Raw genomic sequence first — 27,717 nt, 5'->3', positions numbered from 1 at the left:
TCTGCAGCAAAGCCGGATTCTATAGTAAGCTATGCAGGTAATCGACATATACGGCAAGACACGCTGCTTACTCCGTACGAGCTACTCCCCTTACTGCTTGTTTTGCACTAACTGCTATACCGAATTCAGCCGATTTAATGCAGCAGAAACTAACCCCATATGTTCGCTAAGGTACATATATATACCTTATAATGATTCTATGTAGTGCAATCGCCTCGAAATTACTTACTCTACACTCAAGGTTCCAATAAACTCCAGCGTACAATGTGCCGTAACAGAGATAGAGAAAGACGATGTAGCCCAAAGTCGAGTCCGGTATTTAGCGACGGCGTTCGCTATGTTTCTCACGTCCCGATGTCTAGCTGAGTACGCCGACGTGTCTTTCGGGGATGACATGGACCGTTCCCAGTCGAGACCGTCGAGACGGATCAATGCCGGGTCTGTCTCCTTCGATGATCCCAACAAAGGCATGGATGGATAGCTCATGGGTTCCGCTGGGGAGCCGAAAGGCTGCACACTCCAGGGAGTCCAGGCCACTAGATTTCGAGCCGTGCGGTCGAGAGTCCGAGACCGATGAGCCAGAGGCGTGACAGGGCTGTATGCTTCGATCATCCCAGCAAGGGCATATAATTAGCCTATGGACCCTGCTCGCAAGCAGGAACACAGATCCTATCGTCTGACAAATAGGCAAATAAAGTCGAGCCATGACATGAGTGACGTGCCACGTGCGTGTTGAGGACGGAGACGGAGTTCCTCTTCCACGGTTACCGTTGCGGTCGCTGGTAGAGCTGGTGGGTAGACCATCCTTCAATGACCGGGTCAGAGTCCGAAGCGGTTGTTTCAGTGAGGAGCAGAGCGTGTACGCGAGCTATTTACTGCCGCGCGTAGCAAGTTACTCGCTTGCATGAGTTTAGTTCTCAGCTTTTCGCCTTGAACGTATCTGACATCTTTGCAATTGTCTCACATCCAATGCCACAGCAGCCACCAACAATCGTAGCGCCGCTTGAGGTCCATCGTTGGGCGAAATCGAGATACAGATCTGGTGTCAGCTCTGAGCGGGTCTCGCTAATGCTCTCATTGGCAGCCGTGTCGGTATCCTTGGCCTGAAAGGCATTCGCGTAGACGCCTATGAGTGGTACGCTGCGAGCGCCGCTCTCTTCGGAGAAGACGTCGTGTGCGTCTTTCACAGCAGCATCCATGTATTCGGGCTGGCTGCAGTTGAATAGCAGTGCCTCGACACCAGCGTCCAGTGCCCAACGGGCTGCGTCTGCGACAGACTCTCCCGACCTGAGTCGAGGGGCAGCGCTCGCAGTGTCTGCTCTAGCATCATCCAAAGTGAAAGCAATCCACAGCGGCTTACCGGAGTCATGGATGGCTACTCGCACAGCCTCTGCTTCCGCGATGAGACTCAGTGTTTCTCCCAACCAGAGATCAATGTATGGTCCTAGGCCTTTCACCAGCACGGCCAACCGCTCTTGTACCAGTTCAGGTTTGTATAGCTGCGGCTCATACGAACCAAACATAGGAGGCAGACTCCCAGCAACTCGTTTCCCGCGGCCTGCATCAGAATCTGCAGTCTCCCGTGCCAATCGTCCTGCCAGAGCAGCTAACTCTTCTCCGCGGTCTCGGAATCGCTCCTCACCGATGTGAAACGGCACCAGCGCGTATGTGTTTGTCGTGATGACGTCCGCTCCGGCGGCAGCGAATCCGTCGTGGACCTTGCGGACGAAGCGTGGTGCTTCGAGAAGAGCAAGTGCGGACCATTCAGGTTGTCGAAACGGCGCTTCCAGGCGGATCAGTTCCCGTGACATCCCGCCATCAAGAATCATGACCCTTTGAGATTGCATGGCGGATGTTGCGCCTTGACGCTCGGTATCGCAATGCGTGATGAAGTGTAAGGCAGAGCGAGGCAGAGGTATCGAGGAATTTGCATGTGAAGAGCGGTTACTCCCGCCTATCGCTTATCGCCTTGGGTTAAGGTAAGCTCTCTAGCACAAACGCGACGATGATGGAAGATGTCAGAGCCATCGATACGAGACGACAACACCCTTGCTCAACACCAGGATGACAAAGTGCAGAAGAAGCCTACGGACGATCGAGGCGACAACGATGCAGCAAGCGAATCTGCGGAATTGTCTGGCCCGCCGACAAAGGACGGCAAACAGTCCGCTGATCTTGAAACCGATACAAAGTCATTGATAGAACTCGGAGTGGGCTCTGACCCCGTGGACGCATTCCTTACTGCAACCTCAGACTCCATGCCGGCCAACGAGTATCCCAACGAAGAGGACGAAGGGATGCCTTACCCCGAACCAACCAGCGCCCTCCTCCATCCATCAGACTTCCGTCCCTTCTTCCCCTTGATAGAAGACACAGCGACCGATATTCAACACCACCCGACTGTTCACTATCTCTTCTCCGACGACGATCCTGACATCCTCACCGCCGCCGCTTTGGAAATTCTCTCCGACGAACAGCATGAGGTGGAAGAACGCTTCGTGGTGGTGGACATGAGTGCGGATGGGAAAGAAGTCGTGGCTACATCTTCGTTTTCTCCGGAGTGGCAGGCTTTGAGAACGAGAGTGACGCAAGCGCCGAGTTGGGGTGATCAGACAATGGCAGGGGATCGAGGGCTCATGTTGCGGATCGAAGGGAGGGAGATGGGGAGTGGACAGCGTGCTAGGAAGGGCGATATCAACGGGCTGCTGCAAAGGTTTGACCAGGCGATGGGTGGACTGGATGAAGCTCTTGGAAATAAGGCTGCGCAGGAAGAGAGTGGACATGCATCACGTTAGGCTTGAATGACTGCCACGAATGAGGACTACGAGAGACGACCAATTGCATAATGAACATTCGGCAAGCAGAGACGTATATCTCGTCACCCTCTACCTCCTAGCTCATAATTTCATACAGACCGGCTGGCGGCTTGCTATACTTCGCTAATCCTCACACTTTTGCGTGTGGCTCTCCTCGGCCGACCGTCGTCTTCTGCTGCAGAGGTGTCTTTGTTGGCCTCGGATGAATCTGTGCTTGTTGGAGGCGCATCTTTTTGATCCGAAGCTGAGGCTGTCGCATCAGGTACTGGTTCCCGGATTGACTCTCCCGTGCTGGCAGATGTTGGGACTGTCGCTGCGGTGTTCGCGGGCTTCTCAGACGGCGCAGCTGTTTTGGATGTCGCCTTCTTCGCTGCTTTCACCGTCGGCTTGGACTTCGTCTTCTCATCAACGACAGGTGTAGCTTCCTTCGACGCTTCCTCGCTCTCCGGAAGCAAAGTAGATTTCAACGGCAACCTCAGAGCCAAATGTGTCTCCGGTGCCCTCTCACAACGCTGCATCACTTCCTCCATATGCTTGCGGGAATCCTCGGCCGGCTTGACCCACCGCCGTATACAGTTCAATATTTCCTCGCGACCATATGCCACCTCCACCATCATCGTGATCGGCTGCCAGTACTCCTTGTCTGGGTCCAGCCCGCTTGTATCAATAGCGTCACGACCTTTGCGTACTACCATGAAGCTGACGAGCAGATGCTGTGGAGACAGAGCCTCTAATATACAATGCTCTGGGAAGAGGAAGCGATCCTCTGAAGCACCAGGCGTAGAGAAGGAGAACACGACGGGCAGATTCGTGGGAATAGGAACAGGAGTCCATGCTGGCTGCTGGTGGTAGGCCGGCACCTGAGCAGCAGGGTACGAAGGTCTTTGCTGTGTAGGTTGTGGCACCGGTTGCTGCGGTGTAGACCTCGAACCAGCAGCCCCATCGTACTGTATCGCATTTGACCCTGAATCTGCGCTCGGCGTATTGGGACCGTCGGCCTTCTTCTGTGTTTGTATTATCGCCGTGAGCTCATCTATGTGTCTCTGAAATATTTTCAACTGGTCGGGAGTGGCATTGCCAGTAGCGACCTCTTTCATCAATGACTTCAGCTCCGGATCGGACGACGCTCTTGAAGCGAGCATGCTTATCACAGGGTCTGCCTTCTTCTCTGCTGGGGCCGCCGGCGTGGGCGTTGATGGCTGGGATCCTCGAAGCGGTGGTTGTAACGGTGGATGCGCGGGCGTGACAACAGCAGGCGACTGTGTTCGATTCTGGATTTGCGGATTTTGCGGCGGCTGGCCAGGCTGCGTCGATCGATATGGCGCTCCAAATGGCGTATGAGTCGGAGCGGCATATTGCTTCGGAGCTGGCGGTGGTTTCGGACGCTCCTCGATATACACTTCCGCCTCGAAAATATGAGGCTCGATCCGCATTCTACATGGCCCCCGAGACTTCATCAGCTTCGCATCAGGATTACCCGGCGGCGGTGGCTTCGCGTTCTTCCCACTCTCCGGCTTCACCCAATGCCGCTTGAAGATGCCATTTGAGATCCAATTCAGTCGCGAGCGATCAAGAGATGTTGTCAAGACTGCGCTGGCGGCAATACTCTGGTATTCACTGTTCGACAGTGCATCCGACTGTGGCTCTGACAATGTCGGAAGCGGTTTGTTCTCTGCGACCTTCGCTGGCAACCTGACCACCTTCTTCTCCAATGCCGGTGCTGGCGAGGCGGCCGCAGGCGAGTGAAGGATCGGACTGTTCTGCAATGGTGTTGTGACTGCAGACAGTCTCTGCTTCTTCATCGCTGGCGTCGCGGTCGATCTCGGCCGTCCTGGTCCTCGCTTTTCACCCGTTCGAGGCTCCTGTGGTTGCGCCATTTCGTGTTGATGTCCGGGTAGAGGACATTGGAAACCTCGAGCTGGAATCCTGTGCCTTAGTACAGGGAAATGGTCGAGCAATGTCAAGTTCGTGAAGTGGACATGAAAGGCGCTGCGTGAGTGTGAAAGGTGAAGGCGAAGTCGTCTACGGGCTGGTCGTTCCAGTTGCGTTGCCAGGACTCCCTTCGAATTCGTGTCAAATGGGCTTCAAATTCAGGTCGCGATGCCCCTAAGTTTGATTTGATATTGATTGTGCTGGCGAGGCTGCAGGTGCTCTTCAGTCCCGTCCACTTTCAATCCCGTCGTCCTTGCAATGTCATACCTTATTCAACAATGTCTCAACATACCCTACGAGTACTTTCATCACTCGCTGGTCTTTGTTCCATCACACAATGCCGATAACGTCGCCAGTCTGGAAGCAATTGCTCTATGGCGCGACAATCGCTGTAGGGTTGTATGCTGTGTTCATTGGTCTTCAACTTAGTCCTACAGTCCAGCGGTTGTAAGTCTGAACGCAGAGAAGGACATGCAGAAGTGGATGTCGACTAACGCGTTGCTAGGGCACTATACTCGCACAAGTTCAATACACTCTTCTGGGATGACATTCATGATGGCGAGGCGTTCGGCTTCGCTAAGCATCAAGTAACGCCGTTCAATATCGTCACACCGGATGGCGTGACACTATTCGGGTGGCACATTCTGCCAGTCAATCTATACGCCCGGCATGAGGCGCAGATTCGCACAGAGGAACGTCCCGCTGGACAGCCCGTTGAAGACTTCACCAAGACCACGGCTTATGAGCTGCTCACGGCCGAGAATCTAGACACAAAAGTCGTCGTCAGCTGTACGATCTCCTGCACGTGGTGTCCGTGGAACGAGCTGATCCAAACTGATAGTCCACGGGAACGCTGGCCATATTGCACAAGGTTGGCGAAAGGATGCCAATCGATATCTGAGTACTGCTTCTGATACTCACGTCTTCACAATCGACTATCGAGGGTTTGGCCATTCCACTGGAACTCCGACGGAAGCCGGCGTCATTCTGGACGGCGTAACTCTGCTAGACTGGATCATGAACGTGGCTAAGGTTGATCCTGAGCGCATTGTTATTATGGGTCAAAGCCTCGGAACGGCCGTTACCAGTGCTGTAGCTCTTCACTACGCAGATCCGAAGAACACATTGATCCCATCGGAACCGGCCGAAGTAGCTCGGGTACTGGCTTCGAATTCGGATCGTAAACCTGTGACATTCGCTGGCATCATTCTAGCGGCGTCTTTCGTGAGCGTTCCAGGTCTTATGCGCACATACAAAGTCGCTGGCTTGATCTCACTAGTTGCACCATTGAAGCCATTCCCATTCATATTGGACCAGCTCCTTGTCCAGCTGGCGGATACATGGCAGACAGGAGAACGATTGGCCGCATACTACGACGCATTGAAAGGAAGCCCGAAGCTACACAGCGGATCTCGGAGCATGGGATCTCTACAACTACTGCATGCAATCAACGATGCTGATATCCCGTATCATCAGACCGAAATCATCTGCCGGCGCATACTGGGAAGCGGGGACACAGCGAGTCAACTGAAGCTCGAAGGCAAAGACGGACAGACATTGGACGGCAGCAAAGGACCGGCTGTATTAGATGTGAACCGCAAAGATCGCCCACGATTGAGGTTCGAAATCGTGCGGAATGGAGGTATGCAGAATTTGGTCATCATGAAGACATGGCTATTTGCTGACCTAAAGTAGCGCACAACCAAATTATCGCCTACAGCTCCGTTGCTGTCGCGGTCTCGCGCGCCTTTCAAGATTCTTTCGCCGATAATCATGCCCCACAAAGGAACAAACGCTGAACAATAGCAGTCGAATTCTCTTTGATGGCGCCACCGCTCGACAATGACCCGAATTGGTACAATCGAGCCGTGTTCACTTTGTATACACAAGAGCATTGTTCGAGACTGAACAATGCATTTACTATTCAGACGGAAGCTGAGGATCAGCATATATATGCTCGTTTTCTCGGCCTGGTCTCAAACAATCAGCTCTTGCATCTTCTTCGAATCTCACAGAAAAGCTAGCCTTCTCTGTAACGCTTTGATCGAAGTAGTCAAGACTCAAAAAGAAAAGAAACGGCACGACGACACCCGGAAAACTCAACATGTCTTCCAACAGGAACATCGGAAGACTCGGCCTATCGGGTCTCTCGGGCATGTTCACCACACTTGCAGCTGGACTGCGAGGTGATGCTTCGGACGCGCTCCTACTCACTCCTGATCAGGTCTGTCGTCAGACACTTGCCATTCTACGGTCTGCCAGTCCTCTACTCGAATGGTCTATCAGGAACTGCCTGCCGATTGTCCTGCTCGGCGTTGGCCTATCGCAGTACGTCAACGGGCTACTCCAGCTGCGATGCCTTGGCAAACAGGTCTACTCTAACTTCCTCAGCTCAGTCACCGTGGCCGGCTTGAGTCCACTGAATAAGGAGGCTTGTTCTTACATTGCGAAGCATGGAATCGGGCAAGACTCCCGATCGCTTACCCTCTCGGAAAATGACTCTGAGAACAGCGACCTTCCCCTTGCCTTCATCCCCGCGGTCTCCTCAGCTTCATGGTTCAAGTTCAATGGAGTGTGGCTCAAGTTCTCCAGAAATCGCAATGATGACGAAAAGCCAGAAAAGATGGTGAACTCGAGGAAGTATGGAACGCGCATGGTTGGGGGCGAAAAGGCTGATCCTGACATCATCTTGTCCTGTTTTTCATTCACAGGAAGTGTCAAACCAATCAAGGACTTTCTCGAGCATGTTCAAGCAGCCACTGAAGCGGAGAACGCTCTCATGATCTCGATCACTCGTTGGTCGGCAGATTCCCGACTTGGAGCCCGAGGAGAATTCGACCCTATCACAGTGCACAGGCCTGCGAGGAATCTTGACTCCGTGTCCATGGAGGCAGCGAAAAAAGCCAGCATGGTTACGGACATGACGACTTATCTTGCCTCCCAGAAGTGGTACGCAGATAGGGGTATCCCGTGGAGACGGGGTTATTGTTTATACGGCCCTCCAGGAACTGGCAAAACCAGTATTGCGTGCGCATTAGCCGGGCACTTTGGCATTGCTCTGATCATCATCAGCCTTTCCACCCCTGGCATGAGCGATGCGTCGCTGCAAATGATGTTTGACGCACTCCCTACCCGGTGTATCGTGCTGCTCGAAGACATTGACTCAGCAGGTATCAAACGGGAGCGGGTCGCAGAGCCCGCGGATGACGACCAAGCTGGCAGGCATTACGGCGTATATCGCCAAAGCCCTCCTAATCCCGCCAATGTAACATTGAGTGGTCTCTTGAACGCAATTGACGGAGTTGGAGCTCACGAAGGCAGAATTCTGTTGGCGACTACAAACTCGCCCGACTCCCTGGATCCAGCCCTTGTCCGCCCTGGCCGCATCGACATGAAGATTCTGTTTGCCTACGCCTCCGCCGAAGTGTCCGAGAGTCTCTTCTTGCACATCTTCCAAGATACCGAGGGCCGGACTCCACACCACGGACTCGCAGCACTGGCCAACAAGTTCTCCGCCTTGATTCCCGAAGATCAGCTGTCTCCAGCTGAAGTTCAGAACTTTCTACTGGCGCATCGCAACGATCCTGAAGAGGCGGTTGAAGGTGCGGCGGCATGGGCGGAAAGTATGCTCGAGACCAGACGCCAGGGTGGCAATGTTGCGAGCTTCAATGGGCAGATCTAAGTGTCCTTGAAGAAATGCGAGCATGTGGATAGAACTGTAGAAGACGCTGGCCGCCAACTTAGACAGAATAGAAAAATGACTCGAGTCAAATCGTTCAAACAACCTCCCGTATTGTATCGAATCCACTGTGTTGCTTGATGACTGAGGTAACAGAGCGTTTGTCTTGCATGTTCGTTACGTTCACCCATGTTGTCGCTAGTATGTACAAATGTGTCATCCACCTCTGTATAGAATTTCCGATATAACTCACTTGTCCCATAATCTAAGTCTCCTGTTCAGGTCCTACAGACTGCATGGAACAAAGCCTCGCTTGTGGGACATGCACAAGTGATATAACAGGACAGCTTCCTCAGGCGTGTGGTTACCTGTACAAATACTGTCGCAAAACAGCGTCCAAAGCAGGTCTTGCAATCTTGCGTTCAATCATCATCAATTTGGTGTTATATACACAAGAGCTACTCTGCTCAATCATTCCGTCGTAGACCTGGCGAGCCAGGTTGCTTCCATCGTCTTCCCATCGTGATCTAAACAGCCTTCGCAAAGTTGACGAACGCCTTACTCGGGCTCTGGTACTCATAAGTAGAATACCAGTTCTTCAAGAACGTATCGCCAACAATATAAAAGTTCTCGCCAGGCCGGAAGTCCGCTCCAGCAATACCAGCAAGGCAGTAGAGTCCCCCAATCAAACCACCGAGAACGGGAAGCCCACTAAGATCCAGGCCCAAGTCGTCGGTGAGGCGGCCGAAGTTGAGATCGAGTGGGTTGACGGCGAATGACTTGCCGGCGAACTTCAAGTTAACGGTCGGCTTGGACGCACACGGGTAGGCGAAGAGGGTGACGGCTCCTCCGAGTGGAAGGGGAACGGAGCCAGGGATCTGTGAGAAGATCGACAGGGCGGCCGCGTTGGGGGCGATGATCAAGGTCGTTCCGGTGTCGATTGCGGCTTGGCCTGCGGTTGTTGGGAGGGCTGCGTTCTTGTTGACGGTCTAGAGCATCGTCAGTGACTGGGTCGGTCTTCGTGTTCAGGATCGTATTTGACTCACGACGCCATCGATGGGCACCTGCCAGTATGTCTGCGAGGAGACGGGAACAGGAGTGAACGATCCGGTGTACCGGGAGGAGTCACGTCCACCGAGTGTCATCTCGCTCTTGCCTCCAGTGTTCGACTTCGCGCGTCCGAGCTGAGGCATAATCAATACGTGAATGATTGGCGAGGGCTGTTCATCTTGGAGAATCGACTCACGTAAAAGCTGAACTCGGATGGGCTGACTTTGCCCTGATCCACCAGAGTGAAGAAGTACGGAGACGACTTGCTATTCGCAATGGACTGGAAAGCCATTCCCATCAACCCATCCGAAGCTGAGTTGGCGAAGCCTTCGGCCTGAGTGAGAGAGATGACGTTCTGGCGTGTGGCAGTCAGGCCAGCAATAGTTACATCGTCGAGGTAGTTCTCGCCAGTCACTAGTCAAACGTCAGTGGTTGAATCAAGACCATTTTCTGAGCCGGGAGACAGACCTTGACCGGAGCCATATGTGATGCTGGTAGTGTTGCCTCGGTCGACACCCCTCTCGTTGTACTTTGTCTTGCCAACGCAACCTTGCTGAGTACCGCAGGTTGGCCCAGGCACAAAAGTATCGCTAGAACCGGTGTCGAAGTCAAAGGTGAACGTCTGGGTGTTCACTTGGCCAGCACCGTAATACAACGAATCCAGACCGTCCTGACTCTGATCGGTCAGAGGCTCGTTGGCGTCGGTATCTCTCTTCAGAATGGCGGGGACGTTTTGCAGAGCATCCGGCAGCTCAAAGTTGGAATCATATTTCAACAGCGTCTTCTTGAAGTTTCCCAAGAACCATTGAGTGTCGACGGATCCATCTTCTCTCTTCTGATGCTCGTGGCGTTTGCGCGAGTACTCGACCTTTGTTCCTTGAGTCTCTTGTGTTGGCGCAGCTAGCGCCAGAGCGCCGAGCGAGAGGATCGCGGCAGTAGTCTTCATTATGAAGAGTAATAACGAAAAAGTGTTTTGACGATTATCAAGATGGAGGCAGAAGGAGCAAATGATGTGATCCCACCGAACCGTCCTGCACCATCTTATAACATGCGGCCTCTCTCCCGCCATCTTCTCCGCTCGCAGGCGTGATGCCACTGCTCGCCGCTTCCCGTGTCCATCAATGCCATCATGGGCCTACTGTGAACGGCAGAGCGATCGCATCACGCATGACCGCTATGAGTGGATATCAAGTATCGGCAAACCTTCACCCCGCGGTGCGCGTGGCGTCCTTGCATCCACGCGATGACCACTCCTGTTCGATGAAGCGGTAGATCATGTAACCCAGCGCCGTGGCTGCAGCGACGGAGCATTTAGCAGTGATGGGCAGCGAATGAGAGAGGATGAGTGATCCTGCCGAGGATAAAGGAAGCCAAGCCAAGCACGACAAAGCCTCGCAAGCTTTTCGTTCAAGAGTCGGACAAAGCTTACACAGATGAATCATTGCGTATCGCGGGGGCTGATCGACACAGAAGCCGACTGAATTGGGGAAGTGATGTCGGAGATCTCGCCAAGTCGCTGATAGTGAGTGTGGAGGTGTGGACGCCCCCAGTGTCGATCAACGCATGGAGGCGTTTGTGTCTCCGCTTCTCCTCACGTCTGCCGACCTCGGCTTCAGATGCGAAGGAGAAAGGGTCGCGTCGTGCATGAGCGCACCACGAAACCGGAGAGGTGGGACATGTAAACGTCGTGCAAGTATTCGTAAAGCTTTCTCAAACATACCCTGATTCTGCCAATACGCTCCCGAAATTCCGCGACGCCCAGGTTCATGCGTGGTCATACTTGGATATCCTGTCGACTCACTCCACCGAAGACTGAGATGGTCCACCATTATCAACAACGCCAATGTCTCCAGCTTGGACCTTTCCGAGGTTCTTGAGCAGAAAACTTCGCTTGAAATATGTGTTTGGATGCAGAATCGTGTCGAGCTCGCTGGCTGGCCAGAGAGACTCGTCTTTCACCTATGGACATGGTCAGAGCTGTGCATTGCATTACCGAAACGGGAACCAGACGAACCTTCTTGATCTCATTCTTGTGCGTCGATTCGAAGACCCTGTTGCAAGCAATATGGTACCGTTGCTTAGCCACGTCCTCGCGGACACCCTTCAGCAGCTCTTTGTCAGAGACGCCCACGTTTTGCAGCAGGCCGATGAGGTTGTCTGAGCTGTATGTTCGATAAGGGCAGCCGTGTGTTTGTCCGCTCGAGGGTGGAGCTTCCGTGAGCAACTTTTGACAACTGTATGGAGTGTAGCCGCGACCACGACGATTTGAGTCGCCGCCAACATCGCCATAGGCGTGTCGGACGTTGTAAAGATATTCCGATTTGAACTTGTCTGTGAGATATCAGCAGTCGTTCGGTATCACGGCCCGGTACAATCCGGTGTCACGACCCGGCATCCCGACATACCATCAGTGATCAGCTTGAAGCTCTTCCGCCAGAACACGATACACTCGTTCATGCTCAATCCAATGCCCTTCAGGAAGAGCGTGTATTGCAGACGTCCATAATGCTTCAAATGGCTGTTCTTCCTCAATTCGCGATGAAGATTCTGCATGCACAATGGGAAGTGCTTGCTGTGTCCATCGATGGAGCCCGCGGTGATGCTTGTGATATCGTTGAGACTTGAGCTCTCCGCATACGACGCATCGGGCGCCACGAACGACTGCGAGAGGTGGTGTAATATCGGCGCCAGTCGGTTGTCCTCGTCCATGCGGGGCAAGAATCGAGCAGCAAGTTCCAGACCCGACTCCAGCTGTCTCGAGAACTCGTTCACCACCATGTTCATCTGCTCCCTGACGTGCACGTATGCTTTGCCCTTCTTCAAGAGAACCTGACGCTTCTCCACCAACTCCGGCACATTCTCCCACTCTACCTTGAACCAGCTCTCCTCATCTTCTTTGTACCATCTCGTCGCCGCCTTGAGGTCGTCACCCAGTATAGCCTTCTCCTCATTACTCACAGTCTCCCACGACATCGGCAGCGACTCGATGAAAGACTTCCTCTCCCGCAGATCATCCTGCTGTATCCTCAGCTTGAACAACTGTGCTTCCAATCGCGAGAATCGCTGTCGTAGGTCCTGTGTGCTCGAGAATGCTAGTCGAAGAGTCCAATGACTGTAATGATCTCGTTTCCGCTCCAAGTTCACCTCACTGCTGCGAGAGCTGTTACTCGCGAGCGGCAGGTGCTTGGCCAGAATCGGTCGCATGTACTCCTCCGTCTCGGTGGGCGTCTTATTCCGGAATTGACAAGCCTCGAGCTCCGCGAGCACTTTGAGACGTGCGATGCCCCATTCTTCGAATTCTTCGAGTGTGATGTCGCCTGTTGGTGGGATGATGTAAAAGTTCATGCGATGTGCATAGTCCTGCTCTGCGAATGCGGCCTGTTGGAATTGCTGGCGCTTGGGATTGACCACCGCCCGTCGCTTCGCGTCGATGCGCGACGCGGATGGTATTGCCAACATTCTGCGAGTGTGTGGGTAGAGAAATGGTAGACGTCGGATTGATGTGGTGATGAATTGAAAGCTGGAAGACGCGACGGAGACGGATGAAGAAGGGACGCGACGTGTCGAAAAAGCCCATTAAATAGCCGCATTTGTCCAGCGCAAAGCTGAGACACAATATCCACCAGGTCCACCCGCGGAGACATCGTGGTAACGTCCATGCCAAATGGACCATTCTCACAACATGCTTGACTCTCGGCCACAAAGATATCAAACAAGTAAGATTATAGATATGCGCATTCATCTCACCATCTTTCATCATTTGACAAGGTGTTTCTCTAGGCCTTGGCCCTTCGAATCCCACTTCTATCCAAGTCTTTCGCAATGCCTTCTACTTCTACTTCTGCTTAGCCCCATTCGTGTGTCCATGGTCATGATCATCGTGATCGTGCCCATGATCATGTCCATGTCCATCGGCCTCTCCATCCAACTTCTCCTCACTAGCCACAAACTGATCAAGAAACGCAGGCTCCTCCTTCGTCGTAAACCTGACATTAACCCGTTTCGTACCACGCACACTCGCCGCAATCGCCTCCCTGATCTCCACCTCAATCTCATTCGACTTCGCCACCGAGCAATCCTTCTCCACGGCGACCTCCACCTCAAACATGAGGTTCTGCCCGCTCTTGATGCCCTGCACGCCACGGATCTCCTCTTTCCGTCCAGCTAACACGGCGTTCGCGGCCTTTTCAGCTCCTTCGCGGGCTTCGTCTTCCATTCCTGCGTCGGCGAGCTCGTAGAGTGCGGACTTGGTGTTGCCCCAGCCTGCTTGCACGATCATGCCGCTGATGATCAGGCCTCCAACGGGATCTAGCCAGCGAGCACCTTCTAGGAAATGGCTGGCGACGATGGTGAAGAGTGCGACGAAAGCTGTCAGACTGTCGACGCGGTGATGGTATGCCTGGTCTTTGTCAGTATTGGTGTTGGGCAGGTATGTTCTGGAGCACGCTCACATTACTCGAGAGAACACTACTCCTCTTGTCCTTGGCAATCTTCATCGTAGCTCGATACAGCCACTCCTTGACCACGATTGAACCCGCAGCTAGCCACGCAGCATTGATGTTCGGTCCCAGGTGGATAGCTCCATGGTCGTGTCCGTGGTGATGCGCATGTTCGAACATGCCGATATGAGAGAGAGCCTCGAAGATTTGAGGGAAGAACTGCTGGCTGAGAGCCATGACTGCTTGTAGCCCAATCATGAAACCGCCGGAGAGGAGAATGCCTGAGACTGCGAGGGCGCCGAGGGATTCCACTTTACCGTAGCCAAGCGGGAACCGTGCTGAAGCCGGTCGAATCGAGTAGGAGATGGTCAATAATGTGGTCACGTCCGAGATCAGATCCGTCAATGCGTGGAGAGCGTCTGCCGTCAAGCTAGAGGTGATGTTAGATTTGTGTGGTCTCCGATTGCGATTCTCGAACAGCTCTTACGCTTGTGAATTGAACACAACTCCTCCTGTACCCTTTGCAATCGCCATGCCCAAGTTGACATATAGCCCAATGCGTGTTATCCTCACTCCTGGATCGCTGCTATTCTTGCTCGTGAGATATGTATTGTCGTGGTGGTGATGATGGCCGCCGTGCGAGTGTCCTGCATGGCTCCTCTTCTGCGTAGTTGAAGTCGCCATTGCGGTCGGTGGTATTCGTCGCGAATGGTGGGCAATGTGTGACCACTGATGGGGAGATCGGAGGCGGAGCGAAGCAGAAGCAGCAGTAGCAGCAGAACTCCCACCGGACGAAGTCACCAGGACTCGATGCTGCACCTTTAACCGCACTCGAGATCTGTGGAGGATATGTGAAAGCGGCGAGGTCGTCGAAGTCGTCGAGGGCGTAGTGGTGCGAAGGGAGGTGTCGCGTGGCAGAGCGCAGCCGACAGTGAAACCTCGCGGCAGGCCACGAATCGACATCCAGGGAAAGGTATAGGTGGCCGTCCAGCGCCCACGGACAAGGGAATCTCTGTTTAGCAAATTATATCTGGTCTATCTCGCTGAACCATGTACGTGGTCAGGCATGCTAGGTTCTGCGGTGAGCCAAATAACACTGACGTGCTAGTGAATTACCTTACCTTATTATGCACCTCGAAAAGTGGAGAGATGATGAATCTGGGGTATGCGGTTTCGGTCAAAGTCGGTGAATTGATGGACCCCTTGAAATAGTTCTACCGCAATACCACAAGATCCTTCTGTCATATGACAAGAAGGTGAAGGGTATGAACATCTTGAACAATGCATATATTATCGTTTGCAATGCCCTCACCAAGTATCGTACTCTCTGCCAATAGCATAAAGTCATCGTTCATCCTATGCTCTCAATGCAATGCTAATCATTAAGGTCGTGATAGTCGTACAAAAGCAGACAGTGAAAGAGATCATCGTGCAGCGCCTGAGCAATGCGCAGCTCAATATCGTTCCACTGATCATATCGAGCTCTTCCTCAGTTGGAAAGAACAGACTGGATGCTGATACCTCCTCGACCATTCTGAGAATCGGGCGAGCAGCGCCGAGAAGCAGATGACCTGTCCAAAGACATCTCATTTGAACTTGTCGTCGGATCCACACCCTCAATCGCTCGCCGCGGTACGATTGGAGGCGGAGGTCGATACAGCGGCAATGGCGTCGGCAGACTTCGCGAGCGGGCATGCTCCTGATGTAAGTGCTCCGAATGTCGAGACGCGGGTGGAGCGTGCCAGGAGGATGATTTGGTCGATGGGCCAGCCTCACCTAGGAGGTCCATCTCAGTGTCGGAGCCCAAGCCAATACCAGAGTCGCTATTGTGGTCTGAAATACCTGGGTCGCCCACGGAGTGGCTGTCGGCCGCAGCTTTCCGGTGAGCTGTCCGAGCTGCCGTCTGTAGAGTTTTCAAGCCCTTCTCCATGCACTGTGAGGGATCTTAGTGATTGACCAGCATTGGGAGGACTATGTCCTTGCTGCTCACCTTGGCTTCAATCACACCCCAACGTTCGCCGAGCCGTGATGCAAGAATCTCCCACATCTCCTGACGGCATGCCATGTATTCTTCGGCAAGCAACTCCAGTTTGTGCGTATCCCAGTCTTCTACGTGGCGTCGTTCCACGAGTCGTTCATGGCGCTTGCGACATGCATTCGCAGTCTTGTTGGGGAAGTGTCGAGTAGCGATGGGCTGCCAATTCAAACCCGATGCTCTGGCTTGGAGAAGAATTTCGTCATCCGCGGTGCTCCAGATCGCGGCGTTTCTCTGACCAGCAGCTGAAGTTGATGCGTTTGTGTATGTCGTGTTCGCGTTGGTGTTCGTGTTCGTATAAGGAGCATTGGAGGCATGACGGTAGCTCGCCATTGTAGTCCGGCTCTCTTTCGGCATGATCGAAAGGACTTTGGAATATGTCATGAAAGGCACCTCCGGTATCGTGATGAAAGTTAGAAGGAAGTTGAAAAGAAGACTTGATGCCAACGCAGGCCAGGCGTCGTTGTGCTTCAACAGAACAAGCAATGAAAGATTAGAAATTAAGAGGTCGCTGACGCCAGTATCAGACCGAAGAGATGACCAAGGAAAGAACCAAGGAGAAAAGGAAATATGCAGAAGTGAAAGGTAGAAAGGACGTTCGCTGTGGGCAATGTTTGATCTGGAGAGACCAACAGTGGAGAGCGGTGACATGGCCAGCTTATATCAACATTACTGTGCCGGACAACATTGACTGCGGCCTGCGACCAGGGCTGTGAGAGGGCGTAGGTCCGTCGATGAAACGAACCGCAATGGATTCGCATCTATGATCTCGCAACGAATGCTACGAGCCAAAGAATGTTCGTAGGGCTGAAACACCAGGCGTTCTGTGCCTCGAGCGCTTCTACAGAACTCGAGGGCGGCTGTTGATACTGGCCCATTTAGTGGCCAAAGGTCGTACCGTGGGTGAAGTCAAAACGCCGATGCAGGTACCACACTCGTTCGGTGCGAGCGTCGCGCCTGTTTCGAGCTATTCTTGGGTGTACCGCGGCAAAGTAGGGCCGGAGAGTGGTGGCCAGGGTGAAGCCAGGCCCGGCGGCTAGATCGTGCGGCGTAGATCTGATTGAAGAGATATGGACTTGTTGCAGAGACAGCGCCAGCACTGGGCTCGCAAGACGTTTGGACACTGCCTGAAACATACCAGCATTGCTTTCCAGGCCATGATCCTCATTGTCGAATTGGTGCAATTGTATCTGAGACCGACCTTGGACGCCTTCGAGGGATAGTTGAAGCCGACAAGTTGAAGTTCGCCAATAGCATGAATCGACGCGTGAGGGACAGTCAAATCCATCCGGTGGCAACTTGGGCCGTGGAGATTATTCTTCGTTGACACGCGCTCATGGATGCGTGGTAGAAGCGATGGCATTGCCATGTTGTCGCGTGAGGATCGGGAGGTGAGGTTCCTCGGCGGCTATTGATTCGAGGCGCGTAGGGAGATCAATATCGGCTTCCCATTCGTCGCACGTGCGATATTGCTCCGCCTATGAGGATATCGACATTTTGACAGTCGTAGCGAATGACAGCCATGATGGAGATTCGAACCAGCAATGAGCGTGAAGTCGTTGTCATGTGTAAGGTAAAAGAAGAGACGAACTCACGTGAAAGCGAAAGTGGTCGCCGTCGGGAGTTTTCCTCCACATGGCCCGACGGCGACCACCATTGGCCGAGCGGGGAAGCCGTCGGCGAACCTCCGAGAGTAAACATCGTCCACAGTCCACAAACTCTTCCCTCCTTCGTACACCACACCAAGAACAAGACACCCACGAAGAGCACCGCCACATTGCGATGTTCGACGTGGGAGGCTCGCGGCATCGCCACTCACTGCCGTCGGCCTGTGTCTCTTGCACCGCTTGATTATCGATGGCTACCGACGCCGGCCTCGTCCGGGATTGGCCTCCATTGGCGTTTGTGCATCGCTGGCCTGCCCGCGTCGCGGCTGCTCACGTCGACTCCACCAGTCAAGGACATGGTCTGCGGTCTACTGCATCGGCCCGTTCTTGACAGTCGATCGGCAGGGAACGCGTTTTGACAGACGGCCGTCCATCACGTACCACGACGTTGAAGCTGTGCTGGCATTGCTTGTGCCATGGGATGTGAAGCCTGGTTCGCCCCGACGTGCAAGCCGTGTTGTGAGTAAAAAGGCCGCCGTAAAACGACTGGTATCACTGACTCTTCAAGTGTGCATGAGCTGTCAATTTCGACGCAGGTTCTATGCAGTGCAAAGGAATCCTTTCGCTGAGCCGCACGCTGCCGTTCAGTACCATCGAAAGACTGCATCTTGCCCTGTTCAGACACTTACCAGGTCCACTTCAACACATCGCTGTCGTCGATCACGGTGATCTTGGTCCTGCCAATGTCGGTACATCGTCCTTCGATGGCGAGCCGTACTTCTGGGTCTCGATGATACAGTGAACGAGATTGGCTCCGTCGTCGCTTCAAACACCGATCGTAATGCACGCAGCTTGGCATGCTGCTACTCATGACGATGCTCATTAGCTCAAAAAAATTGGATCCGGGAACGTGCAGAGTGAGGTCCGGAGCGGGGCCTGTCTGGAGGATGCATCATCGGCGGACATTGAACGAACGGGCACAAGGCCAGTCCAGACTGCTGCCGTTGATCTGTCTCGGAACGACTTGCCTTTCAATGTCAGTCTGAATGCGATTCTCTGGTAGAGAGGCCCCGGCAGCCGCGCTTGACCACGCTTCCTTGCGGCGCGGATGTCGCAGCATCATCCTGGGCCTCGCTATCCAGTTCTACAGATGGAGCAGCATCGCTGCATTGGGGCTCGGAAGGGCTCGCCGTCGGTCTGCCGACATTCGTCGACGGCAAAGACCAAACGCACTTGAAGGGTACGCCGAATCGATGGCTGCACTCCCTGAAACGTGGCCTGGAGAGCAAGTCCTGCGATCTTGAGGAGTCAAGGCTCATTCCAAGTAGGTTCTGCTTCATCTCCTTGATGGTTGATCTGTTGTCCTTTCTTCTCTTGTTCCAATCGGCGGTTGTCTATTGTACTTTCGAAACCGGCGGCAGAGTCTTTCAGCAGCAATCTCCAATCTTGACCACCATCGAGCGACGGCCCGAATCTCTCCACACCAGAAGCAACCTGTCCGAGAGAAAACCGATCCAGCAAGGCGTATCCAAGACAGATAAGAGGTTGGCGAAGTTTCGGTAAGTGGTTGTGCTTGCAGTTCAGCGGCCTCCTACAGTTGAAGGCTCCAGGAATCATCCACTGACACGCAAAGAATCTCCTAGATCCTGTTAGCATCGACGAAACCCTACACCGCCATTCCTTCTCCACGCCCAGCCGTGTTCACCGAACGCCATCGTTCCTGCAGCTCCCGGTTGCAACCCGTCGCTCGGGCTCCATACTGTACTGCTCTACACGCCGACTCCACGTGAATCGACGCCATCGTTCAGGCTGCTTGCACACCGAACAATCGGTTACTTGCTGTCACCGACCATTTCCTGCAGTGAAGAGCGCGTACACTTGCGAAGTTCACTTGCGGTGAAGATCCAGCGCACCATGTCCGGATCAAATGCCAACTTCCCGGCGTTCCTCTACGCGAACTGGTCGAACACCCCATACACCTTTTATCCACCACCACATCCAGTTTCACATCGACTGAGTCAATATCACCAGCCGAGACATTATCATCAACCATCTCATCGAACAATGGAGGTCGATTCGCAACACGATGAAGCTGATGGAGCTTCGCCAAGAGCTCCCGCCGTCAACAACGTCAACATCGGAGAGCTCGCCGCGTCCGCCGTGGCAACCGGAATGCCTCCGGTCTCAACCTTTGAGGATATCTTCCGCGCAGATGCCTACTCCATGTCACAGTGGAGAGAATACAATACCAATCAACCAGACATGGCCTTCCGCCCCGCAGAACAGCCTCGTGCCGAGCCCATCATGTCGAACAACACACTCACATACCCGTACGATACCACCGCTTCCTACTTCACACCTCAGTCGTCGTTCGGCACCGGTAGCTTCAGCAGCACCATGGGCTCCATGGGAACCCTCAACGGCTCGCAGCCGATGAAGATTGACAATAGCCCTGGCACATCGACATTGGTGGGCTTGCCCGACCGAGAAGTTGACGTGGATCAATTCGACCTCATCAGAGACGAAGCGTGGGCGTACCACGTGGCCAACCTGCCGTCGCTAGACACCTTCTCCTCACCGGCCTCGAGCGACGCCTACAGTGGACCGTTCACGCCCGACACTCAGGGGACGGATGAGGGTACATTTCCCGGTCTCGGTGGCAACGCCGTACAGTCCACTCAACGCGACGTGAAGATCCAAAACCGTGACAGCTTTATCCTGTCCGGTCCTCACATGCAGCACCGCGCTCCATCATCCATGCAGCATGCCGACCTTTACCCTCGCCAGCTTTCATCGTGGCCCACCATGGTCGGACATCGCTACGACGCAACAGCCTACCCTGAGGTCCCCGCATACACCCAGCATGACTCTGCCTTGATGGACGTTCACAACTCTCGCATCTCTCACCTTCCTGCCACCGGCTCACTGCAAGAGGTGGAGCGTCGTGTTCCTGTCAAGCTCATGGAGTCCGGTGAGAGCTCTGACGGTGGTGATGACGACGATGATGATGAAGACGAGGATGAAGAAGAGGAAGAAGACCCAGCTCCTGACCTCAACGATGTGGCCATCACCGAAGCCACTCATCGTCGTGCGAGAGACCGCTACCTCCTGACCAAGCGTCGCGAGGGCTGGTCATACCGCGACATCAAGAGAATGGGAAAGTTCCGCGAAGCAGAGTCGACCTTGCGGGGTCGGGTGCGAGTCCTGACCAAGACCAAGGAAGAGCGCGTGCGTCGACCAGCGTGGAAGCAGAGAGACGTGAGTTGAGACCTTCAACATTTCACATGCACTGTTGAACATTGCTGACACGATCCTGCTTTCAGATCGAGCTCCTCATGGAAGGCGTCGACTACTACGTCGAGCAGAGCGGCGTTCATCAACGTGGCGCCGACCTTCGTGGCCGCGTTCCGTGGAAGAAAATCAGTGAGTGGATGAAGCGACGTGGTAGCAGCTACCTCTTCGCTCCTGCCACTTGCGCCAAGAAGTGGAAGGAAGAGATGGAGTGATGACATGGCATATCAGTCAGCTCACATGAAGGCGTTAACAGGACAAGGCTTGCATTCGCCGTCTCACTTGAGCGGCATGGAAAAGGATCGAAATGAAGCATTGCGTGGGATTGAAGCATGGCATGGGCCTGGAGCATTGCATGAGACTGAAGCATTGCATGGGAATGAAAGCATTTGGTCACAGCTGACCAGGAAAGAGAGTGATACTACATCGCCAACCTAATTGGCCAAGCTGGCACACAGGAAAGACGGCAGAGCATCTAGTATCGGTGTATGCATCACGCATCATGGATAACGAGACAGCAATAGCGAAAACAATTTCACATGACACTGGAAACGTTCAAAACCTCACCTCACTTCGTTTGACTTTGCATGATGCTGACTGTATTTGAACCTAGCGATACGTTGTTCCGAGAGCGACGCAGATATTGAGTTTCCATGAAGACGAGAACAACGGACAAGATGTAAGTGAGTGATACTTGTTTGTGGTCCCAAGAGGTGAGGTCCTTTCTCCGCGTGAAACAAGTGAAATCTGCCGACCATTACGTAGCATGCGCCAGCCACCCTCTCGTCTCCGGGAGCTTCCCAGCTACTGTTGACACTTGACAGCGCCGCTAGCAGCAATCCACGCCGCCGACGCCCGAAGATAGTAACATCACACCCTGCCGTCCGTCCACCGCACAAAACCACAGCATGCACCACCGTCACCTCCGTCGATAACCCTCCCTTCCACCGAGCCGCATCCAACACTCCTCTCCACCGCCCGCCATGCCCAGGCCCAGCAGCAGCAGCTTCGAAGCCGCCGTCCGCGGCGCAACAAAGGTCAAACTCGCAAGTCCCAAGGCCAAATACTGCCAACAGATCCTACTAGCCACACAATCCGGCGACGCAGGCGTCGCCGAGGTGTTCCGCACGCTCACGCATCGACTCCGCGACTCGACATGGACCGTGGCGTTCAAGGCCCTGATCATTGTGCATCTCATGATCAAAGAGGGCGCGCAGGATGTCACGTTACGATACCTGGCCGTGTCGCCGCGGAATCGACTGGCGATCAACAGCTTCACGGATGTACAGACCCAAGGGCAGAATATAAGAGTTTACTCCGAGTACCTGCTATCCCGGGCGATGGGGTTTGAGAGGACGAAGTGCGACCATGTAAGATCTGGCGAGGGACGGATGAAGAGACTGTCGGTTGATAAGGGCCTGTTGAGGGAGACGGAAGCGGTGCAAGATCAGATCAAGGCGTTGGTCAAGTGCGATCTGCTGAACCACGATACGGAGAATGAGATATCCTTGACCGCGTTCCGGTTGTTGACGCGGGATCTGCTGGATCTGTACAATGTTGAGAATGAGGCGGTCATGAATGTTCTCAGTCGGTACTTTGAGATGTCGCGACCAGACGCGGAGAGGGCGATTAGGATCTACAAGGTGTTTTGCAAACAGACGGAGCAGGTGGTGGCATATTTGAGCGTGGCAAGGCAGTACGAGTACGCCACGAGGTTGGAGATTCCGAAGTTGAAGCATGCGCCGACGAGCTTGGCTGCATCGCTGCAGGAGTACCTCGACGACAAGGACTTTGAGATCAACCGGAGACAGTACTTGGCGGAGCAGGATGCGAAGAAGGGAGGGAGGTCCATTCCGAAGCCATCGCAGTCAATGCCACAGTTGAAGAGCGCGGCTGCATCCACACCGTTTGATGTGAAACCTGCCACTGCAACGACGACGAGCCAACCGGCCAAAGGACCAGCGCCAGATCTGATTGACTTTTTCGCATCAATCGATCAGCAGCAGACTCCGATGGATACGAATACGAATCCTTTCTTGCGGCAGCAGCAGTCGCAACCACAGATGTCAACGCAAATGACAGGCTTTCAGCAGCCTCAACAGCAGTTTGGTCTTCAACCACAAATGACTGGCTTCGATGGTTCTCAAAATTACCACTTCAATCAACCACAACAGCTACAGCCGCAGCCGCCTCAGCCATTGCAAAGTCAGTCGACGGGAGCCGGATTTGGAGGCTATGGTCCTCAACCAAGCCAACAACAGCAGCAGCCGTTCCCCACTGGCAATGCATTCCCACAAGATCAATCGCAGCTATTCGGCAGCCCGCCTCAAGCACAACAACCCGCTCAGCTCCAGCCACAAACCACGAATCCATTCCGCCTATCCATGATGCAGACAGGAGGCAACTTTGCAGGCGGATTCAATCAGCCGCCTCAGCAGCCACCTCAGCTACAATCACAACCGACCGGAGGCAAGAATCCTTTCGCACGAAGCGCTCTCCCGCCTGCCATCCCTGAGAACGAACCGACATCACCTTTCGCCGCTCAGCAATCCTACCAACCTCAACCCCTCCAACCACAAACAACGGGCACAAACCCCTTCGCGCGGAATAAGGCGCCAGCTCAGCAGACAGCACCCGCACCTGCTCCATTGCAAGTCCAAAACACTGGGAGTACGAATCCTTTTCGACAATCTCAATTTGTGAATCAGCAGACGGGCCAGGGGTGGCAAAATGCGCCACAGGCTACCATGGGTGGGTTGGAGCAGCTGCCAACTATGCCTGTTTTCCCGAGGCCGGGCACGGCGAGTGCGCAACCGCAGCAGCAACAGCCGCAGCAGTCTTGGATTTGAGCGTTTGATTAGGGGTTGTGGGTTTAGCGCGGCGTTGATGTAGCGCTTTTTGAAAGGAAACAGAGTGCCGCACCTATGTGCTCGAAAGGAGGTGATTACATGCTGAGTCTGCTTCTATATACCACACTGTTGAACAATGGTATGGACATGTCTTCGACCATGACCTTTTAATCCCGAACTCGCTGTCGATACCACTACCCCGCCTCAACCCAGACTCGAATCTCATCTTCCCATCTACTCGACAACCTGATCCCTCACCCTCTGCAACAGCGGCTGACTCTCCCCGTCCTCCCCATCCGGCTTCGGATACGGCAGGTTTCTGTACTCGCCCTTCGCCACCTTCGCCACCCTCCACGACTCCTCCTTCTTCGCGTCCTCGAAAAACTCCTGGTTCTCCTCAAACGACCTTCCGCCTGTTTCTGGACAGTAGAGGAATGTCCACGCTCCCGCGAAGAGATTCGTGCCCGCGAACACTGCAAAGACCCAGTATTGAATATTGTTGAACAGCAACGGCGTGACCAGCGTGATGGCGAAATTCGCGAGTCCCCAAATAATCACACTCACCGCCGTTCCCTGAGCACGAGCGGAAGTAGGGTATATCTCCGTCGGGATCAACCACACGGGAGCCAACCAGCCGATCCCGAATGCCCCCGTGGCAATGAACAGGATCACGATACCGGGTATGGCGGAGGCGTTGACGGGTATGGAGAGTTCTTCGTGGTTGTAGGAGAGCCCGCCGAAGATGGTGAGCAGGACGAAGCAGATTGTCAGCACAGCGGAGCCGTTGAGCAGGAGGGCGCGGCGGCCGACGGCGTCGATGAGTAGCCAGGCGAAGGTCATGAGGATGAAGTAGGAGACGTAGTTGGCTTGGGTGAGGTACTCGGAGAGGCGGGTGCCGTAGCCGAGGAGTTCGAAGATTTGGGGGCCGTAGACGGAGATGGCTGTTGGGGATTGTTGGTTAGTGGGGATGGGATTCGATGGATGAGTGGAAGAACATACCTCCATAACCAGTCAATGCTTGATTGACTTGACCCATGATTGTCAAGACGGTCGGGTGGAATTGGGCATGGCCGGGAGTGAACATTTCCTTGTACCCGACGTTCTCGTCACTCTCTTCCTTCTTGGCTTCGACCAGCTCATCGCACTTCTTCTTCGCGTCTTCATCGCCCATGATCTGCTTCAAGCTCTCCGTGGCATCGTCCTTCCGATCCATGGACACATACCACCTTGGAGACTCTGGCAGCGCTTGGATGAAGCACAACAGACCAATCGGATACACCTGCATGGCAATAATCGGGATTCTCCACGCCCACTCGTTGCTCTTCCCCAGATGCACGGTCGCCACCAAGTTAATGGCAAACGCCATATTCAAGCCGAAGATATTCCACTGGAATTCTTGAGCCAACGCTTTACCTCGCGCGTCGTCGGAGCTCAATTCACTGCTATACACCGGTACCACGGAGTCGATGCCGCCCACGCCGAGTCCCATGACCACACGGCCGGCGTACATGACAGCCAAGGCGCCAGTGTTGAAGCCCAGACCGGCAATGAACATGAGTGCATTGCCGAGGGATGCGGTCGCGAGACAGGCGAAGAGGGAGGGTTTGCGGCCGTACTTGTCGGCGAACCAGGAGAAGAACACGGCGCCGATGGAGCAGCCGAGATAGTAGACTGCTACGATGAGACCGACTTGGAAGGATGTCTCGGAAATGCCCATCGTTGCGAGGTAGTCCTCGTTTGTGTTGACCAGACTCATCAGCCCTTGGTCGTACCCGTACAGCGCGATGGCTGTGGAGCTGAACATAACGACCTGGTTCAGTTGAGGATGGTCAGCGTGATCTTGTCATTCGATGGGTTGCCGTATAGCTAGCTAGTCGAAGGAGTTTGAGGGAAATACTGACTTGGGACTTTTTGTCCGCGAACCAATTTTTGATGCTCTCCATGATTGGAGATTTCTTTGATTGATCGATCAATCAATCAGTTTGTACGGCTGGCGAGTTCGAATGACTCGGGTACAACCGGATATATCGTCAGTCGTCCGGCTTAATCTCCGGATATCCAATTCTCCAGAAATGGAGGGGAGCCCGAGAAGTCGGGTTTCGGCGAGCTTGAATGGAGGGGTCCCTGGCGAAAAAAAAGCTCGTGCAGGGTGGGACAACCTCGTTGAAATGCGAAAGGTCCTGTCTATCCTTCCGAGTCTTGGAAAGCCGTCGTCTTATAGGAAAATGGTAGTAGTAGAAGAGAAGACGGTGAAGGAAACTGCAGAGAGTTCTGCCTCCACCGTCCTTCTGCCAAAGTTTAAACTCGGTCCGTGGTGGATGCAGTGCACGTGAATGTCGTCGTTGAAATGACGCACGAAAATTGGTGGTACCAAGCTTTAGGCAAAAGTCTTGTTGAGTGCAGTGCTCAATCGCGTATATGGCTCAGAGCTCGAGTGCATCTCAATGGATGTGCACGAAATGAGCGGTGTGATTGGATTGGAGACGTCCATAGCGTGCTGACAATTTCAAAGTTCTCGAAAAAAGCCGTCGACACGGCATCCGGTCCCAAACAGTTTATTTGTGAGAGCACAAACTTCGGGATTCGGTCTGAGTCGGATTTCGACAGACTTGCCTCTGCGACGAAGCCTTTTCTGCTCGGCGTTTGATCTCATGAAGCGTCAGGGTGACCCTTGTGTCGAGATTCGGGAGAGAAGCATGACAGATGGCTGGCGCCCTGACGGTGACACATGCGTCTGCACGCAAGGACGAGATGTCAGTGAATCCGCCTTTCTTCACTGGAACATCTCCTAAAAGAGTCTTGGTATTGTAGCCGTCGTTCAGGTCGTTCAGGTCGTTGGTCGTAGCGTTACCAGGCAGGCGTATGTTCCAAGCATGGTCGAGCAAAACCGCCACGATTGAGCTTCATCCAAACATCTGCCGAACATTCAAGTTCACCCGCTTGCCTTTCATCCAGCCCGCCCAATGCTGATATCGATCAATGCCATGCGCATCATTGCCAGGCCAATCCGCCATCCAACCAGGACAAGTATCTTCCAAGACCTTCGGGACGCCATGCCATGCATAACGGCTCTCACCACTCATGAGCACGGCATCTCCAGATCTCAATCGCATGACCGCCACCTTCGACTTTCCATCCTCAGCTTCATCGTCAAGACCTGCCATGAAGATGGCATCGCAGCCTAGGGAGACGCTTGCCAAAGGCCTATTGCATTCCTCGCTGACGTCTCGATGCAGACTGAGTGTGTCGCCAGGCGAGTAGAGATTGACGATCGCAGCTTCCGCTTTCATCGGAAAGATGTCCTCAACAAGCTTCTTGATGTCGGGCGGAAACGCGGGCGGAGGGCCCGACGGATAGACTTTGTTTGTCCAATCGTATTGGCCTCCCAGTGTAGTCCAGCGGAGCTTCTTGTTCAGGAATTGCTCCGTTGAGATGGGCTTGTGAAGGGCAGGATCGTGTGGTTCGAAGACAGTACTGCGGCAAGACTCGTCGAAGAACGATGCGTCCTCGTCCTCACTCTTCGATGGGTATTGAACATTGTAATGCGTGTGGACATTCGTCATGTGCTGGGGATTTGTCAAGTCTCGATGCAGCAGTCTCGAGAGCAATTCTCGCTGGATTTGTGGCGGGAACAGAGAGGGATAAATGAAAAGACCTACCTTTCTTCTCAGACTCTGCAACGGTAGCATGTATCGAAGAAGGTTGTTCCAATCTTACCAGGCACATCTGGGACTTCGTACAAGGCATGTTCGGCGACAGGCAATGTAATGGCATGCGCAGTACCCAGAAAATCGCTGAAGAATTGTCGCAGCTCCGTCGGAAGGTCCAGCAATCGCGTTGGACGTACGTGGCTGGTACTGCTGCTCGAACAGCCGTCAAATTGGATCAGGCCTGGATGACTTCCCAGGGCGGTCGGCTTGAGTTTGTGGTAATATTTGTAGACATCGCGAAGGCTTGACGGAGGCTTTGCGTGCGCGTCCAACGGCACTGGCATTGTCTCCAGGGCCATCGTTGTGATG

At 53.9% G+C, this 27,717-nt stretch overlaps 10 protein-coding genes across 10 annotated transcripts; 3 read left to right on the top strand and 7 right to left on the bottom strand.

The window, feature by feature from the left end:
• Window positions 1-917: 917 nt before the first annotated feature.
• MYCGRDRAFT_109163 (uncharacterized protein) lies at window positions 918-1,850 on the bottom strand (the record flags this gene model as incomplete). Its single annotated transcript, XM_003852991.1, has 1 exon — window positions 918-1,850. The coding sequence occupies one exon, from the start codon at window positions 1,845-1,847 to the stop codon at window positions 918-920; it is 930 nt and encodes a 309-aa protein (XP_003853039.1).
• A 1,079-nt stretch (window positions 1,851-2,929) lies between these two features.
• Window positions 2,930-4,693, bottom strand: MYCGRDRAFT_92638 (uncharacterized protein; the record flags this gene model as incomplete). The annotated part of the gene is made up of 1 exon (XM_003852990.1): window positions 2,930-4,693. The coding sequence occupies one exon, from the start codon at window positions 4,691-4,693 to the stop codon at window positions 2,930-2,932; it is 1,764 nt and encodes a 587-aa protein (XP_003853038.1).
• Window positions 4,694-5,085: 392 nt separating this feature from the next.
• Window positions 5,086-6,443, top strand: MYCGRDRAFT_92637 (uncharacterized protein; the record flags this gene model as incomplete). The annotated part of the gene is made up of 3 exons (XM_003853326.1): window positions 5,086-5,195; window positions 5,254-5,537; window positions 5,590-6,443. 3 exons carry the CDS (start codon window positions 5,086-5,088, stop codon window positions 6,441-6,443), a joined length of 1,248 nt encoding a protein of 415 aa, XP_003853374.1.
• Window positions 6,444-7,566: 1,123 nt separating this feature from the next.
• Window positions 7,567-8,349, top strand: MYCGRDRAFT_30173 (uncharacterized protein; the record flags this gene model as incomplete). Its single annotated transcript, XM_003853327.1, has 1 exon — window positions 7,567-8,349. A coding segment is annotated over one exon (783 nt), but the record flags the coding sequence as incomplete, so codon positions are not given.
• Window positions 8,350-8,954: 605 nt separating this feature from the next.
• MYCGRDRAFT_117762 (aspartyl protease) lies at window positions 8,955-10,423 on the bottom strand (the record flags this gene model as incomplete). Its single annotated transcript, XM_003852989.1, has 4 exons — window positions 8,955-9,416; window positions 9,474-9,611; window positions 9,674-9,891; window positions 9,946-10,423. 4 exons carry the CDS (start codon window positions 10,421-10,423, stop codon window positions 8,955-8,957), a joined length of 1,296 nt encoding a protein of 431 aa, XP_003853037.1.
• Window positions 10,424-11,274: 851 nt separating this feature from the next.
• MYCGRDRAFT_71246 (DNA primase) lies at window positions 11,275-12,936 on the bottom strand (the record flags this gene model as incomplete). The annotated part of the gene is made up of 3 exons (XM_003852988.1): window positions 11,275-11,436; window positions 11,492-11,808; window positions 11,883-12,936. 3 exons carry the CDS (start codon window positions 12,934-12,936, stop codon window positions 11,275-11,277), a joined length of 1,533 nt encoding a protein of 510 aa, XP_003853036.1.
• A 376-nt stretch (window positions 12,937-13,312) lies between these two features.
• On the bottom strand, window positions 13,313-14,804 carry MYCGRDRAFT_71244 (uncharacterized protein; the record flags this gene model as incomplete). The annotated part of the gene is made up of 3 exons (XM_003852987.1): window positions 13,313-13,876; window positions 13,929-14,346; window positions 14,404-14,804. 3 exons carry the CDS (start codon window positions 14,598-14,600, stop codon window positions 13,313-13,315), a joined length of 1,179 nt encoding a protein of 392 aa, XP_003853035.1.
• A 2,672-nt stretch (window positions 14,805-17,476) lies between these two features.
• On the top strand, window positions 17,477-21,064 carry MYCGRDRAFT_92633 (uncharacterized protein; the record flags this gene model as incomplete). The annotated part of the gene is made up of 6 exons (XM_003853328.1): window positions 17,477-17,524; window positions 17,907-18,077; window positions 18,445-18,475; window positions 18,709-19,117; window positions 19,421-20,816; window positions 20,882-21,064. 6 exons carry the CDS (start codon window positions 17,477-17,479, stop codon window positions 21,062-21,064), a joined length of 2,238 nt encoding a protein of 745 aa, XP_003853376.1.
• Window positions 21,065-23,482: 2,418 nt separating this feature from the next.
• Window positions 23,483-25,894, bottom strand: MYCGRDRAFT_109158 (uncharacterized protein; the record flags this gene model as incomplete). The annotated part of the gene is made up of 3 exons (XM_003852986.1): window positions 23,483-24,639; window positions 24,698-25,508; window positions 25,600-25,894. The coding sequence occupies 3 exons, from the start codon at window positions 25,639-25,641 to the stop codon at window positions 23,933-23,935; spliced, it is 1,560 nt and encodes a 519-aa protein (XP_003853034.1).
• Window positions 25,895-26,601: 707 nt separating this feature from the next.
• Window positions 26,602-27,707, bottom strand: MYCGRDRAFT_99953 (uncharacterized protein; the record flags this gene model as incomplete). The annotated part of the gene is made up of 2 exons (XM_003852985.1): window positions 26,602-27,372; window positions 27,546-27,707. 2 exons carry the CDS (start codon window positions 27,705-27,707, stop codon window positions 26,602-26,604), a joined length of 933 nt encoding a protein of 310 aa, XP_003853033.1.
• Window positions 27,708-27,717: the final 10 nt, after the last annotated feature.

This window comes from Zymoseptoria tritici, chromosome 4, assembly GCF_000219625.1.
Source record: "Zymoseptoria tritici IPO323 chromosome 4, whole genome shotgun sequence".
In the NCBI taxonomy this organism is placed as follows: Eukaryota; Fungi; Ascomycota; class Dothideomycetes; order Mycosphaerellales; family Mycosphaerellaceae; genus Zymoseptoria; species Zymoseptoria tritici.
Note: the sequence above shows the minus strand (reverse complement) of the source record. Positions and strands in the feature narration are given on the sequence as shown.